The 15,526-nt window shown below is 38.5% G+C and overlaps 1 protein-coding gene across 3 annotated transcripts in view; it reads right to left on the bottom strand.

Moving 5' to 3' along the window:
• The window catches only part of MACROD2 (mono-ADP ribosylhydrolase 2), a 2,318,987-nt gene that overhangs the window by 9,844 nt on the left and 2,293,617 nt on the right, over positions 1 to 15,526 (bottom strand). For all 3 annotated transcript variants that reach the window (XM_044928284.2, XM_025264700.3, XM_025264701.3), the window contains exons 17-18: positions 7,489 to 7,566; positions 4,509 to 4,575 (exon numbers count right to left, since the gene is read on the bottom strand). In XM_044928284.2, the coding sequence (XP_044784219.2) occupies positions 4,514 to 4,575; positions 7,489 to 7,566 (140 nt within the window). In that variant the 3' untranslated portion in view covers positions 4,509 to 4,513. The remainder of the gene's footprint in view (positions 1 to 4,508; positions 4,576 to 7,488; positions 7,567 to 15,526) is intronic.

A 15,526-nucleotide genomic window follows, 5' to 3' on the forward strand; every position in this document is an offset into this window, starting at 1 on the left:
TAAAGTCTTTTCCATGACTGCTGCTAAGTTGCTTCAGTCGTGTCCGACTCTGTGCGACCCCATAGACGGCAGCCCACAAGGCTCCCGTCCCTGGGATTCTCCAGGCAAGAACACTGGAGTGGGGTGCCATTTTCTTCTCCAATGCATGAAAGTGAAAAGTGAAAGTGAAGTCGCTCAGTCATGTCCAACTCCTAGTGACCCCATGGACTGCAGCCTTCCAGGCTCCTCTGCCCATGGGATTGTTCCAGGCAAGAGGACTGGAGTGGGTCGCCAGTGCCTTCTCCACTTTTCCATGATTAGTGAAGCCTTATTCATCTGAGCATGCAACTTTAATGTATTTCAACTGTTATTTATAAAGTAGTAAGTGTACATTGTGAGAGTTGGACTGTGAAGAAAGCTGAGCACTGAAGAATTGATGCTTTTGAACTGTGGTATTGGAGAAGACTCTTGAGAATCCCTTGGGCTGCAAGGAGATCCAACCAGTCCATTCTAAAGGAGATCAGTCCTGGGTGTTCTTTGGAAGGAATGATGCTAAAGCTGAAACTCCAGTACTTTGGCCACCTCATGCGAAGAGTTGACTCATTGGAAAAGACTGATGCTGGGAGGCCTTGGGGGCAGGAGGAGAAGGGGATGACAGAGGATGAGATGGCTGGATGGCATCGCTGACTCGATGGACGTGAGTCTGGGTGAACTTCGGGAGTTGGTGATGGACAGGGAGGCCTGGCGTGCTGCGATTCATGGGTTTGCAAAGAGTTGGACATGACTGAGCAACTGAATGAAATGTACATTGTAATATCTGATTCATAACTAAGTTTTTAAACTGAAGCTATGAGAGCCCTAGTTTTCTCTCTGTACACATTACACATATGAGACATCTCTACCTCTGGAAAATATTATCAAAATTAAACTTATAAAAGAGCTCTGTTTAATTTAAGTGCTTATGAACTAAATATTTCTAAATATGAAAAAGCAGGTTAGAATGAATTTTAGGTTCAAACAATCTAGAAAGTATTCAGTATTAAATTAACATCTAGCATCAAGCTTAAGATTGCTGGTTTAATCAATAAAGACTTGTCTTTTATTTTACCTAGGTTTAATGCAGGTCAATACATTTATTTCTGTTACAGAGTTTGTCAACAATAAAAATTAACTTGGTATGATGAAATTCTTATAAATACACTATAAAGGAGACAAGATAAGCTTTGGGGGTAAACTCTAGAAATAATTATGCTTTAGGAATGTCTGCTTGAAAATAATCTCTCCATATGACTTGGTAAGTTGAAGAATTGTGCTAAATTAAGTTAAACAGTAGAAGCTTATTGAAGAGCTAGGTCATTCCCAAATAAGATACTGAAACATTCTCTTCCCTTTACAAATAAGCTAAAGATATTTAGAACTATTCATATATATGTTTGGTGCCACACAGATATTTTTATAAGAAAGCACATGTTTTTAGAAATTATTATTGATATTTGTTTGCCATGCCAAACAGACCACTAAGGTAGTTCATAATTGCTTACTTGGAAAGTAAGATGTGTGTTGTGAACAAAAGAAGGTACGAAAGATGGAATTGTGTTTTTTTAAGGGAAAAGAAAATAATTTTGTCCCAAAGTTGGTCCTTTCTAGATGGGGAAAAAATAGGGGACAAAATAATAAGCATACAGAAAGTTGGTGGAAAATAAGCCTGAGAAATGAGTTTTGTGCATGGTCAGGACTGGTTGAATTTAGATTGAATTTAGTAAGGTAGATGGATTTTGTTGTTAAAAGTAAGCTGGTGTAAGACTGGAGTTTCATTTTCTCTCTGTTAGGAGGATAAAGTTTTCTTGGAGTGTGGCATTAGTAACAGATTGTGTGAGTTTCTGTGCCTTTAAGTGATCTGTTTTTACTTTTGAAATCTTTTGTCAACTTTGGTTACGTGTTCACTGTGGTCCTATTTGACCAAGTGTTTTAAAACTTTTTTTGTTATTTTTGACAAACTTCCTATCAAGTTTTAATTAACATCTCCAGCTAACTTTAAAAGGCTTCAGAGGACCCCTATGGCATCTCAGAGAAGAATATCAGACTAATTAGGCTTATGGTATGTTAAATTACTTGAGAAACGTTGTCACCTGATTAGAGACGAACCTTAGGTTATATTTTGTGGATAAATGTCATTAATACATATATCCTAAAATATATATGGATTCCTAAAAATCTGATATGCCCTGGTATAATATTGATCATAAATTCTAGTTTTTAATCTTAAAATCTTATATGTCACAGCAATATCCAAGTTTCTTGTCAATTGCATTATAATTTGATCTTTAACCAAGCCTTTTTAAGTCTTGCTACTTAAAGCCAATCATTGTTTTACTTTGATGCTTCTATAAAAATGAAGGTCTTCAAGAAAATTCATAGAAAGGATTTTTGACAAATAGAAGTTTCTGATCACTTTTAGATCATATCACTGAGCTGGGTAAGAAGTTACAAAACTCTAATGGAAAACCTGAAGATTTCACCCAGATCATCAGGAATTAATGAACTGATAAATATAATTTGTGATATTATGACTTTTTGGGAAATATACTCTTAATTTTTGTTTTCTTAAAAAACAAAACAAAACATGCTTTTATGCTATGGCCCTCAACAAGTTGACAAAGTACACTTCTGTAAACGAACATGAAACATCTTTTTCTCTCTACCTGATCGTTCTAGGGTTTGGCTTCTCCAGTTAGATCTTCTGTGGACTTGATGATTTACTGCAACCAGATTACAACTATTTATACTAATCATTGTTTTAATTTGTTCTCCTTTGTTTCCAAATGGTTTATGCTTTGTATCTATCTCTGCTGTACTATGACTTCATTAATGTTACTAGCTGTATTGCCTATTGTCTAATTTATAAGATTGCCTCTTGTATTACCCTGTGTGTAACCAGGTGTCCAACAAAATCAGTGATGGCTAAAAGTCTTGAGTTAATCCACCATATACACATAACTCTACATAAAATAATTGTAATAGTGCAACTCTAGATATGGGAAGAGCCACAGGGGAAAACATTTCCTGGATCATAATAGACTAGTAATGCAAGCAATCCAGAGAATTTCAATTATCATCAACAGGACCTAATCCAAAAAAATAACACATTGAGTGACCTATCAACAGAATATCTGTCTGGTCTAGGAATGAGCACTGTGCCACAAAATTGGTCATGAAATGTCTCCGAAGGCTGGTCAGATTTTGACCAAGGGGAAGCACTGTGAAGGAAAAATGTTGCCTGCCATACACTGTGACTCCACAGTGAGCCCTCAGGGTGGAGACAGACAGGCTGCCTCGTGCCAAGCCCTCAGCCATTGTAGCCTCCCCCAGCAGCGCACCGAGGGGAAGGTGGGGAAGAACAGGATAGCGGCCCTAGATAGCTAGGTGCTTAGCAAAGGAGTGATTTTAATGAGCCCAGACTCTTGCATCTTCCCATATACAGAAAAGCACTAAATTCATTAATTCGAGGTATCTGGTTTTCCTTAATTATCAGTAATCTTTTGGTATTGTGGCTACCTGATCTTTGTTGCAAAACTCCTATAAATCCTGGTTGCTCCCTTACCTCTTTGGAGCAGCCCTTCAGAGCTACTCTGGGCTTGAAGTCCACAGAGTCATTGAGTGAGACATAATTCTCAACTTTTGGGTTGTGTCTTTTTTCTTCAGTTGACAGAGGCAAGGACGTCAACACATCTGTGTGTGGCTCCAGGTAACACACAGTTCACTTATCCCATATGATTTTTTCACAGCTAAGTATTTTAAGCCAGGAATCAGAATAGCAAACCTGGTTTCTTTCCTTTAATTCTTCTCACCAGCCCTCAAGGTACAAAAATGGGTAACAGACCACTCAGTATTCTAGATACACTTTAGTCTTGGCTGAGTGATTTAGAATGTTGGTCTAGAAAATCTCCTAAACATCATCTGGTCCCATTTATTTTCCTGTGGTGTGTCCTGGGGCTCATTCAACTCAACAAACCTTTGTACGGATGCGAAGGTCCACGGATAGTGGGGTAAGAGGACAAAACATAAGGCAGGCTTCTCTCAGCCCAAACACGCTCAAATGCCTTTTACGTTCTCCAGGGCAAAGATTTAGTGTTATGCTTAAAAACAGATATACTAAACAACTCAGCAAGTAGCTTCTGGAAAAGCAATACTTCAGAATCAGCTTGGGGTTGCTGCAATAATTTGTTCACTCCAGGAAGCCAGGGGGTGAGCTAGATGGAAAAATTGTTTTCTTGTCAAAGCTCAGAAAACCAGGGTGCTGCACAATCTGGAGATGCTGTAGCTTATCTTTTTCTTTTAAAGATGGTGAGCTTCTAGGGCTAATCCTAGCTCCTTATAATATGTTATTTGGCATAAAGATTTTAAAAGCTTAGCCTGAGCCGTGCTGTGGGACTTGATAGAACTAAGGGAAATCCAACATGCCTTTTACAAACAGTTCCTATGGCTGGCCCATTTAATCAATTGGAAATCTCACCACGGAGGCAACTTACCTTAGTTAATCTTCTTGCTGACTCTCTGTTGGGTCATTTACACTCTCAACCTGACAATTCATGTCAACTGTAACCAGAAGGGAAAACAAAAAGGTTAAATGTTTGTTAAACCCAAGTCTCTTAAATATATTACAATGGCCTGTGAATCGCTACATTTCAGACTTCCTATCTTATACCTCTTTTCAATTTGTTTTCATTCATTCATTCAAGATTTGGGGACCACTCTTGTAGATTTTTACTGGTCGGGGGATGGGGAGGGCAGAATTACCCTTTTCTAAACTGTAGGAGCTGTTTTCATTTCATACCAGGTTTGGGGGTTGATATTTTGTGTGTATGTATTACACTCCTTAGGTAAATGCAAAGGCTTTAATACATGTCTAAGAAAATAAAGGGAAAATAAAGCCAACCAGATCATGCACAGAGAGGTGAGTGGCTCCCTCTGAAACAGCAATGCTAGTAGGCCTGCTTGGTTTGCCAGGTTCTTAGTTTTGAAATTCCAAACCGGCCCTGAAAACTTGCCAATGCGTGCAGTGGACACCATGAAACGGAAAAGCAAAACATCTAACCAGATCACACAGCAATGATAGAACACGTGCATTTACTTTGCTGTGTGTATTAGTCTATGTAAGTATTTGCATACAAATAGCACACATAATTAATGTCTTTGTCCAGAAGGAGCCCAGAACACGCACAGCAGACACTCTGAAAATTTTCAAGGGCCAGTAGGTTTAATTAGATTGGTATTGCTAAAGCATCAAAGCCCATATTATATACCAAGAGACTTAATATACAGATGAACAATGGCCAGACCATATTTGGCAGTGGAATTCTGACTTCAAAACTCTGCAGTAAGCAGCTCAGAACTTGGTCAGTGACTGCCAGCTTCCCTGTGGTTTGCTCCATGCTCCCAACACAGGGCCAACTGGGGAAAACCAAATGTTCTCAAACCAACCAGGCACTTCTGGTTAACCCATCTGGCTTCCCCTTGCCAACAACCTCCTGTCAAGGGTCTTTGAAATCTTCCCTTTTGTTAGATAGAAGTTCCCCACTTCCCTCCTGCCTTTGAGTTGGCCAAACGTAAGCGATAAGAGCTGACACCCGTGCTCTGGATGTGTAACCTGTTTGTTCTCATTTGGGTAATCTTCATTTGTTTGAACAAAATCAATCATCCACATCTCTTTTTCTTGAACACAAAAACCTGATTCAGGTAAAACAGTGGCAGGTGCTGGATTTCCCATTCCAAAGAGACTTGAAAGAGGGAATGGCTGGTTGGCAGCCCACCCAACTCTCAAGGAGGAAGGTTTTAAAAGCAGGTCTCTCTGTTCCTGCTGCAAACACTCCTTGGTTTCCCACCATGTGTGAGCCCACTCTTTACCCCAGGTGTAAACTGGCCAGATACAGCAAGGGTACCCATAAAAATGAACAATGTGTACACTTTCCATCCTGGCCCACAGAGTTATTGTAAGGTTGACCATCTCAGTGTGGACTGTACAGAATAAAATATAGGAGAGTGTTCCTTATCTGTTCCTTCCTCCAACTCAAGGGTCCCTAGTTCTAAAATCTATTAATAAGTGTTAATAGGAAAAGCATCTGATGAGCAATGTTAACTATGTTTTTTTATAGCTGAGACTTTGTGCTCAGTAAACTCTATAGTGAGGACTGAACCTTAGTATTTAACACATTTATGCCCCTTTTATTTAGTGAGAATTGCATGACCTTGGTATTTTTCAGAACATGATTTTAACTAGAGACCCAGTTAAAAATCATGTTTATAGTGCCACAACCTGGCTGGGAGGGTTTTACTCGGCTGAGTACGACTAACCTGGAGTGACTTTTAATGGATGAAATCTGGGGTTTAAAAATATTATTTTCCTAGATAACACATGTGCATGCTCAGTCGCTTCAGTCGTGTCCGACTCTTTGCGGCCCTATGGACTGTAGTCTGCCAGGCTTCTCTGTCCGTGGGATCCTCCAGATAAGAATGCTGGAGTGGGCTGCCACACCCTCCTCCAGGGAAGGGTCAAAAAAATAATCAGCTTGCACTGAGTCAAAGATAGGTTCAAAGATGTTTTGTAGAACATGGGGAATACAGCCAATATTTTGTAATAACTATGAATGGAAAGTAACCCTTAAAATTGGATAATTAAAAAAAATTAAATTAAAAATCAGTTGTTGCAAAAGAGCTTATAATTAAGGGAGTCAACGAAGGTGAGGGCATGCCTATAGCAGGGTGGAATGCATAGTATAGGAAACTGTTTAAAATTACCAAGTAACTTCTAACAGTGGCTGAAATTTTCTCAAGGTCATTATCAACCCAAACTGCAAGATTTTATATATACATTTTGAAAACTGACCAACAATTCTGGCTCTCCTAAGCTCTGTGGGCAAATGGAATTGAATATTTAGAAATCACATGCGCCTAAATAGCTGTTTTTTCTAATGCAAATGATGATCTCTCAGAGGGTTTCCAGTGTCATTGTGCGGGGGCAAGGTGATATTCCTGTCTTTAGATGCCTTCAAAATGAGACAATGACCAAAGAAAGGTTTTTGGAAATTGATAAAGTGCTTTTAAACACTCACTATGTTTCTGGCCAAGCCATGTGATGTGATACAGTGAGGTGGAGTCATGAAATTTTAAGAATAGCCCAGATTCAAGCCAGGCCTCCTCTAAATGCTGAGTAGTTCCATAGAGTTCACCAGCTGGACTTCAGTTCAATCTAGCCTTGGCATGACCCACTCTTCCCTTGGTGCCATGAAGTAAGAGTAAACTGAGGCACGTGCTTTTTTTTTTTTTTTTTTTGCTATTTGTTTAAAAAAAGGGCTGTCAATTTTGCCAATTCCCAGTAGAAAGCGGTTTTTGAACTTTACCCTGTTCAAACTGAACATGCTGATTCATAGACCAGCTCCTTTAATCCTAGATTACACAGAGAAAATGCGCCAGGTTTGCGGTTTCGGTGACTCGAATAGCTCAGAAACTTACCATCAGGACTGGTGGAGCTCTCTCTGTCACCAGAGCCTTCGCTCTTCACGGGAACTCTCGGTGTGTTTCCGCCTTGATCTGAAGAAGACGACAGTCCTTGATTAATAGAGAATTGGAATGTCCTGACTGCCAATTGTTCTGTCATCCTCCACTGCACTCTTACATTTAAAAATACTCCTGGGATTGAATTTCTTTTGCAGAAGAGGCTAAAGGAGGAAATAGTAGGCTGAGTTGCTTGAATACTTCAGTGCTGTCCTAGTCTAAATTCTCTTTGATTTGTGAAATAATCACATACATACATGCACGATTTCTCAAATTAGAAAGCACGTAACATGAAAGCAGGGAAACTTGGTTTAATCAGCACAACCCACAATTTGAATTTGGGGAAATTTGTGTGTGAGTTTATGTGGCTTTAACTTTGAAGAGAGTAAAAACAGAAAATCTATTTTGCCTTAGGCATGCCTGAAAGCTGAAAGATTCATTCTCCTGGCAGTGAGGTTTTTTTTTTGTTTGTTTAAACACAAATGAATGTCTCAGTTGTTCCCCTAGAAGACATCCTTGGATGCTGCCATTCTGGACTACCGAGAATCCAGTCTTCAGTTAATTTCTGTTGTAATTTTTCTCTACTCACACAACTTCATAAGGCTTGTCCTCCATTCACTGTGGCTGAAGCTATATAACACACTTATGTGTAGTTGTAAGGGCACTGGTTTTCTTTTGCTTTTCATGATCTGATACTTGTACATATTGAAAATTGATCACTGTAATAAGTCTAGTTAACATCCATTTTTCTTTTTGTGAGAAAATTTACAGATAGTCAAAAGGACAATAATCTCTTGCTTCTTAGATATCTATTATGTTTTCACAACTTGAAGAGCCAGGGCATTTGAAAATACAAATAAAGTACTGGAAAAACCCATAATTTCAAAGTTTTTTAGTATTTCTGTACTTAAAAATAGAATATTAAATTGAGTTTCATTACATGAATACTTATTGAGTTCAGAGTATGTTCAAGCTGATCTTCCTGTTAGTGAAGCGTCAAGGCTAGGAAAGATCCAGTGTATAATCTCTTCAAAGGCAGATACCTTCCACTTGTACTTTTGGTAATGATTTACTGAAGCTGAGAATCAAGAAGTAAGGTCACTAATCTTAGCCTGGGTAGATGGAAGGTAGGAAGGTCAGTACTTAACAGTGAAGAAAGTCATTTTATATTTGAAGACTGAAGTGCAGGGTCATTTAAATGTAGATACCAAAGAAGCTTTGCATCTAATGCTGAGGAAGAAAATTGAGAATCAGACGTGTGGGAATTTGGGAGATGTCTTCGATTTCTGGCTTGGGAAGATCCCCTGGAGGAAGGGCAACCCACTCCAATATTCTTGCCTGGGAAATCCCATGGACAGAGGAGCCTGGTGGGCTACAGTCCATGGGGTTGCAGAGTCAGATACAAGTGAGTGCCTAACACTGTTACTTTTCAGTACAGAATAATGTCATATCATTGATAGCATGAGAGTAGATGAGAAAAGTCAGGAATAGGATAACATAAGAAAAAATGACTCCTGGAAAGCCAAGCCCTACAAGGACAACATTAAAGTGATTGTGTCCATGAGTTTTTTTCACTAGTTCCTGAGGATGAGGTTGGGAAAGTGAAAACAAAACTTGAAACTTCCAACTGGACTTAACATCATATTTTTTCTCACTGTCAATTCTAGAAAATAGACAATGTTTCAACTGCTCATCAACATATTCCTTAAAGACACAATTACAGAAGAAACCACTGATGGATATTTTTCTAAGCCTGAGAGCAGGGAATCTTTACTAAGTACCCCTCAAAACAGAAGAAATAAGAAAAAAAAAATGGAATGTTTGATTTTATATAAACACAGACTTTGAGGTGGGAAAAATTACAATAAGAGATGTTTTGAAAAAGAAGTATAAATTGAAAAATATTTATACCTTTTATCATAGACAATGGGTCTATATCTTTGATATATAAAGTACTTCTAAAAAATAGAGGTAAATATTAACAATTGGATAGAATACGGAGCAAGAGATCTAACAGGAAGTTAATTAAAAATGAGAATGGCCTGCAGTTATGTGAAAATGTGATTCACTTTGATACTAATGAAAAAAAATGCAAGTTAAGACTACACTAAGAAAAAGATTTCTGCCTAAAGTAACTATCATAATGTAGGGTAATACTCCCAATCAAGAATAGATAGAGACATTGAACAGATTTGAGAAATTATTTTAAGGCACTAGAGAGCCATTAAAGCAGCTTGAGGAGGTGAAAAATGGTGAACTTGACATTCCACCTGTACAAAGAAGTTTAACAGAGCTTCCAAATGTTTTTAAATGAAGTTTGGGGTTGGGGGGAGGGGCAAAACTTGGAGGCCAGGGCCCACCAAAGAAGAGGTGCTCTGATAAGTACCTCAAGTTTTCTTTGGGATTCCCCTGAAGGGTCATACTCTGGGGGCAATGAACTTGAAACAGACCAGTTCTTAAAAAAAATCTGAAGACCAACTTTCAGTCAACTTAATCTCTGACTAGACTTCAGTGCTCTGCTCAATCCTACCAGCCTTTAAGAAGCAAACATAATCCTCTCTGGAAGAAGATAAAGTCATCAGAGGCTCAAGTCATCACTACAGTTTTTCACACATAGTGTCTAGCATTCAATAAAAAATACCAGTCATTCCAGAAGAACAAGTATGGATCATTGAAAACCAAGACAATAAAACAATATATAGAGAAATTTTAGAGATATTACTCATAGATACAACTTTAAAATATGGTTAATGTGTTTAAGAATTGAGTGACAAGAGGGTGAATTCTCATGGCAAAGAAGTTTATCAGATAAGTGGACTAAATACTGTATTAAAAAAAAGTCATATGTAAATTCTGGAACTGAAAAATATATAATAATTGAAGTTTAGAATTCAATAGGCAGATGTGGCAGTAATAAGACACAGCTGAACAAAGAATTCATAAATTGAAAGCTAATTTAGAAGAAAATATAAAGAATATTAAAGATGAAAGAAGATAAAGATGAAAAATACAGAAAAGAATTATTATGATCGCCAAACAAAATTAATGCAAAGCAAACCTCATTCAAGTCAATTGTTATAAAACTGCAGAAAATCATGGTTAAAGAAAAACTATAAAATTATTTAGTGAGTAAAGAAGGATTCACTTCAAAATAGCAATAATAGGAATTATATATGACATCTCAATAAAAATCATGGAATCCAGAGACAATGTAATGATATCTTTAAAGTGCTTGAAGAAAATAATATTAATGTAAAATTTCATAACTAACAATATCTTCTTTTAGACTTCAATTTGAAATATTTTCAGGGTTAAAATAGTAGACTTACACTGAAGGATTTTCACTATACTAAAAATAAAAATTCTAGGTAGGTTATAGAACTACATTTGAAAGGTACCATGGAAAAAGACCCTCACATCATTAAGCAAAATTTCTTACACAGGAAAAATAAAACATTAACCATAAGGAAAAAGACTAGTAATCTGGAAAACATTTAAATTAGCAGCTTTAGTTTATCAAAATGCAGCATTAAGACTGTAAAATAAACCAGAGTAGAAGAAATTTGCCATATATATATACACACATATAACACAAGAGTCCTTGTACATATGTGTGCGTGTGTGTGTGTGTGTGCGCACGCATATGTATATATAACTCACAATGGACTCATATATACAACAATATAAAAGACAAGGAACCCAATAGAAAATGAGCAAGACACAGACAGACGTGTCATAAAAAGAGGCTATCTTACCTGGTCACTTACTTTCTTGAATGCCTTTTACCAAACGTCGCAGTATTTAAAAGCCTCAGCCTTTTCACTATAAACATAACTACAAAATGCTCTGACTCCTTGGACACCATCAGAACGTCTCAAAATACAACATAATTGTTATATTTTATAAGATATGATTACTATAGAAGGGATGTTAATTGACCTAACACTATTTACACATTATTTATTTGACTTTCTCCTTGGGGTCACTGTGATGGCATCTAGAAGTACCCGTGGCTGATTCTTCCAGGGAATCTCTTTCAATGTCATGACTATTAATGGTAATAACCTTGATGATATTATTACAGAGAAACCTCTCTGACATCACAGAGAACTTTCTAGCTAACAGGATGCTAGTCAATTGAATAATGCTCAATGAAAATAAAGGAGCATACAAAACACTTCTAAGAGCTGGGTGAGAGAGGAAAAAAGTTGAAGAAAGCAAAACCCAAAAGGCCAATCAGACAGGAAATATTTAAGTTGCTGGCCTTATGTTTTGTCTTTTCAAACTCATTGTTTTAAAATATATTGGAGAATTCTCAGGTTATGCCACCATATTGGCACAGATTAGCATGAAATGTCATGGCATGTTTCAGATCTGTGACAGAGAGAGAAGAAAAATCATAGTTGTAGCTCTATATATTGCCATGTCATTGAGCAGAGGTCTCTTAGATCTGCTTTTGAAGATCCTAATGGCATGATTGGTAGACATTATTCATGTATTTATCATGAGTGTACATGATCCATGTGCATGTGGTACAAATATATGACTATGCATGTGTGCAGTGGCATGCTTATGTGAACGTGTGAGTGCATATGTGTGTGCAAGTGTGTGTGCGTGCTGTTACTTGGAAAGAAGAATGACAGATACTTATTACTCTCATGTATGCGGAACTGTTATTATCCTAAGGGCTTCTCTCCTGCTGGGCAATGCATCTGAGTGCCCCAGAGAAATGATTCCATTTCACACAGACAACAGAATCTGATCAAAACAAAAACGGTCTCTACAGCCTATTTATTTCAGTTTGCCTGTCCCTCCACTCATTTTGATTGCTGCTGCTTGGAACACAAACAAGAGGTACATTTCAGGGCTCCTAGCAGGAGATAAAAGATGCTGAAATAGAAAGAGTCTGGGACAGTCAGTACCAGTTCATTTTCAATTACCAACCTCAACTGTCCTCTTCAAAGCCTTGATTATGATAACCTTTTGTAGGTCAGTTGCATTACATAAAAAATAATAAATGAAGCAAGTTTTACCACAAAGAAAAGATGCTGAAATGCATATAGAATGCAGTTAACCAAATATTTAAATACATAAACATGGAGAGATATTAGAGGATTCTCCAAGTTTTTCTTTTGAGATTTATGTTGGCAATAAACTCCATGCAACAAAAAGAAGTACAAATAATTATTGTTCAGAATGTGTAGTTCCCTAGGTATCATGATAGCTACAGAAAGCAGAGTTGTCTGGATTCAATTCTATTGAATTAAATTGGTGTTGAACCAAAGCAAGCATTCTTGAACCATCCTGACTTTTGCCATTATCTATGTACCAACTTACTCTTAATGTAATGGATTTCCAAGTTTACTATTAATGTAATGAATTAGATAATTATTTAGAAAGGCTTACTTCCTATCTTCACCCCTATGGGAGCTGACTTCATTGTTCTTTGACACTGGGCTTGGTCATGGAATTTGCTTTAGCCAATGAGATATTAGCAAAAGTGAGTCAAACAGAGGTCTGTGAAATGTACTTGTTCTGTTGGGGTTTGCCCTCTTATGCTCCTGCCTTTTACCCCAAAAAGAACATGCTTCAGGGAAGAGCTGAGCGAATAAGACCTGAAACTCAGTTCACAGCCTGACATCTTTCCTGGCCCAGACTAGATGGGGTTGATCGTCATATCTGTGAACCAAAGAATGAACGATTGGTGTTCTAAGCCTCTGAGATTGAAGGCACGACTGTGGTGAGAATGTTTAATAAAGTGAAAAGTGAAAGTCGCTCAGTGGTGTTCGACTCTTTGCGACACCATGAACTATACAGTTCACGGAATTCTCCAGGCTAGAACACTGGAGTGGGTGGTCTTTCCCTTCTCCGGGGTATCTTCCCAACCCAGGGATCGAACCTAGGTCTCCTGCCCTGCTGGTGAATTCTTTACCAGCTGAGCCACCAGGGAAGCCTAAGAATACTGGAGTGGGTAGCCTATCCCTTCTCCAGTGGATCTTCCTGACCCAGGAATTGAACCAGGGTCTCCAGCATTGCAGGTGGATTCTTTACCAACTGAGCTATCAGAGAAGCCCAATGCTTAATAATGTGTTTTTAATGGACTCTGCCTTAACATTGCTTCTTAATTTTGTCCCATAGCAATTACAGCTATAAAACTGTGAGCTTAATTTGTGCCTAATTTTTTCACACATAATAATGTGTTAGCTTTGGTATCACCTAAAAGCATCTACAGGACTGACAGGGATAAAGTAGGATAGTTAAATAGTTTAGTTTAAAAATCCCACTAGAGGGAATTTGAAAGGAGTTTGGGAAATTCTTGTAAACTAATGAAGCCGGTAACCTAGCAACAATCTACCCTACCTTGAAGGAAGGCCAGGTGCATTCAAGCAGCAGGCACACTCAGCCACAAGTCCTGAGTTAAACACACAAGAGGACTTCCCTGGGGGTCCAGTGGTTAGCAGTCTGCCCGCCAGTGCAGAGGACACAGGTTTGATCCCTGGTCTGGGAACATCCCACATACCGTGGGGCAACCAAGCCCGTGTGCCACAACTGCTGATGCCTGTGTGCCTTAAAGCCCGTGCTCTGCAACAAGAGAAGCCACTGCAGTGAGAAGCTGGTGCCCTACGACTAGCGAGGAGCCCGCTGCCCACAGCCAGAGGATGCCTGCACTCAGTGAAGATCAATGAAGGTCCGGCACAGCCTTCAAATAGATAAATGCAGGACAACAGGTATGCGGTCTGAATCTTGTTAATGGTCCTTGAAGAGTTGCATTTCTGCATGTAGCCAAGACAGGAGTATAGGTGAAAGGGGGAAGAAATTAGGTGAAGGGGGACATTACACTGAAACCTGAGATGAACTGTCATACTAGTATATGTCACCAGCCTTTTGCTAATATACATATGATTTTAATAGCCCCGTGACACTCCCAGCTAGACCATATGGGTCAAAGGAGGAACTAATGATTGTAAACCTTGACATCTATCCAAAAATGAGGAAGAGGGCGGTCTTCTCCCTGCCTCTCCACTTTTTCTCTGATTATAAAAATGTAGCCCTCTTTGTTCTCAGGGCTGTGCTGCCTTGCTTGCCTGCTTGTATCTCTCATAAGCACCCTATGCTAATAAACTCTCTGCCTATCACTTTGCCTCATGCTAAATTCTTTCTGTGACAAGACTAAAGAACCTGAGCTTTGGGAAGTTCTGACACCAGGGGAACAGTTTCAATGAAAAGACAATGGGTTTGAGTCCCCTCCTGCTCAGGGATCCTGGGTTCAAGTCCCAATCTGAGTTTTGGCCTGGGTTGGAGCTCCACTTGAGAAAGACTGCAGTTTTCGGACTACAAATGGTGTTTGTGCGAGATTTTGAGAAACACAGAGCTAATGTATACAGATTAGAAGTCCCTTTACAGGCTAAAGTCTATTGCCTAAAATGGAATAAAACTGGTCACAGAGTTTAGGGCATTTGTCACGTATATTTAACTTCCAAGCTCAAATGGAAGGAAGCAATTATTCTACGTGCATAAACATCAATTTATGTTCTTTTCAAGCAACGGGTTGTTAGGGGAGATGATCTCCATTAGACCTTAGAGTGCCAAGTTCACTTTCTAGGTATAGAATCCAAGTGCAACTAAGCAGAAGGAGATCAGAGACCAACTTATGCAGGAAGAACAGAGTGTCAGTGAAAAGACAGAACTTAAAGAGAAGCTGAGTCTGTGATATGCTGTGTTGTTATGATGCTTTCCCACAAACTGCTCTTTATAATCAAGGCACCAACATTATTTAAAATGATCATAAAAGTCAGTGATGTGACTCCTCTTAGTGATATGGTTCTAAGAGCCATAAAATAAATATATTTAGCCTCAAGAAAAAAGTTCCAGTCCTTAGTAATGGTGTGGGCTTATCTATTTACATAGCTGCTTGAGGAGCATGCAGGTTTCGCTTCCAGGTGTTTTGTGATAATGTGTTAACGGTACAAAGGGTAAACACCACTCCTAGGAAAAT

Source organism: Bubalus bubalis, chromosome 14 (assembly GCF_019923935.1).
Source record: "Bubalus bubalis isolate 160015118507 breed Murrah chromosome 14, NDDB_SH_1, whole genome shotgun sequence".
Classification (NCBI taxonomy): Eukaryota; Metazoa; Chordata; class Mammalia; order Artiodactyla; family Bovidae; genus Bubalus; species Bubalus bubalis.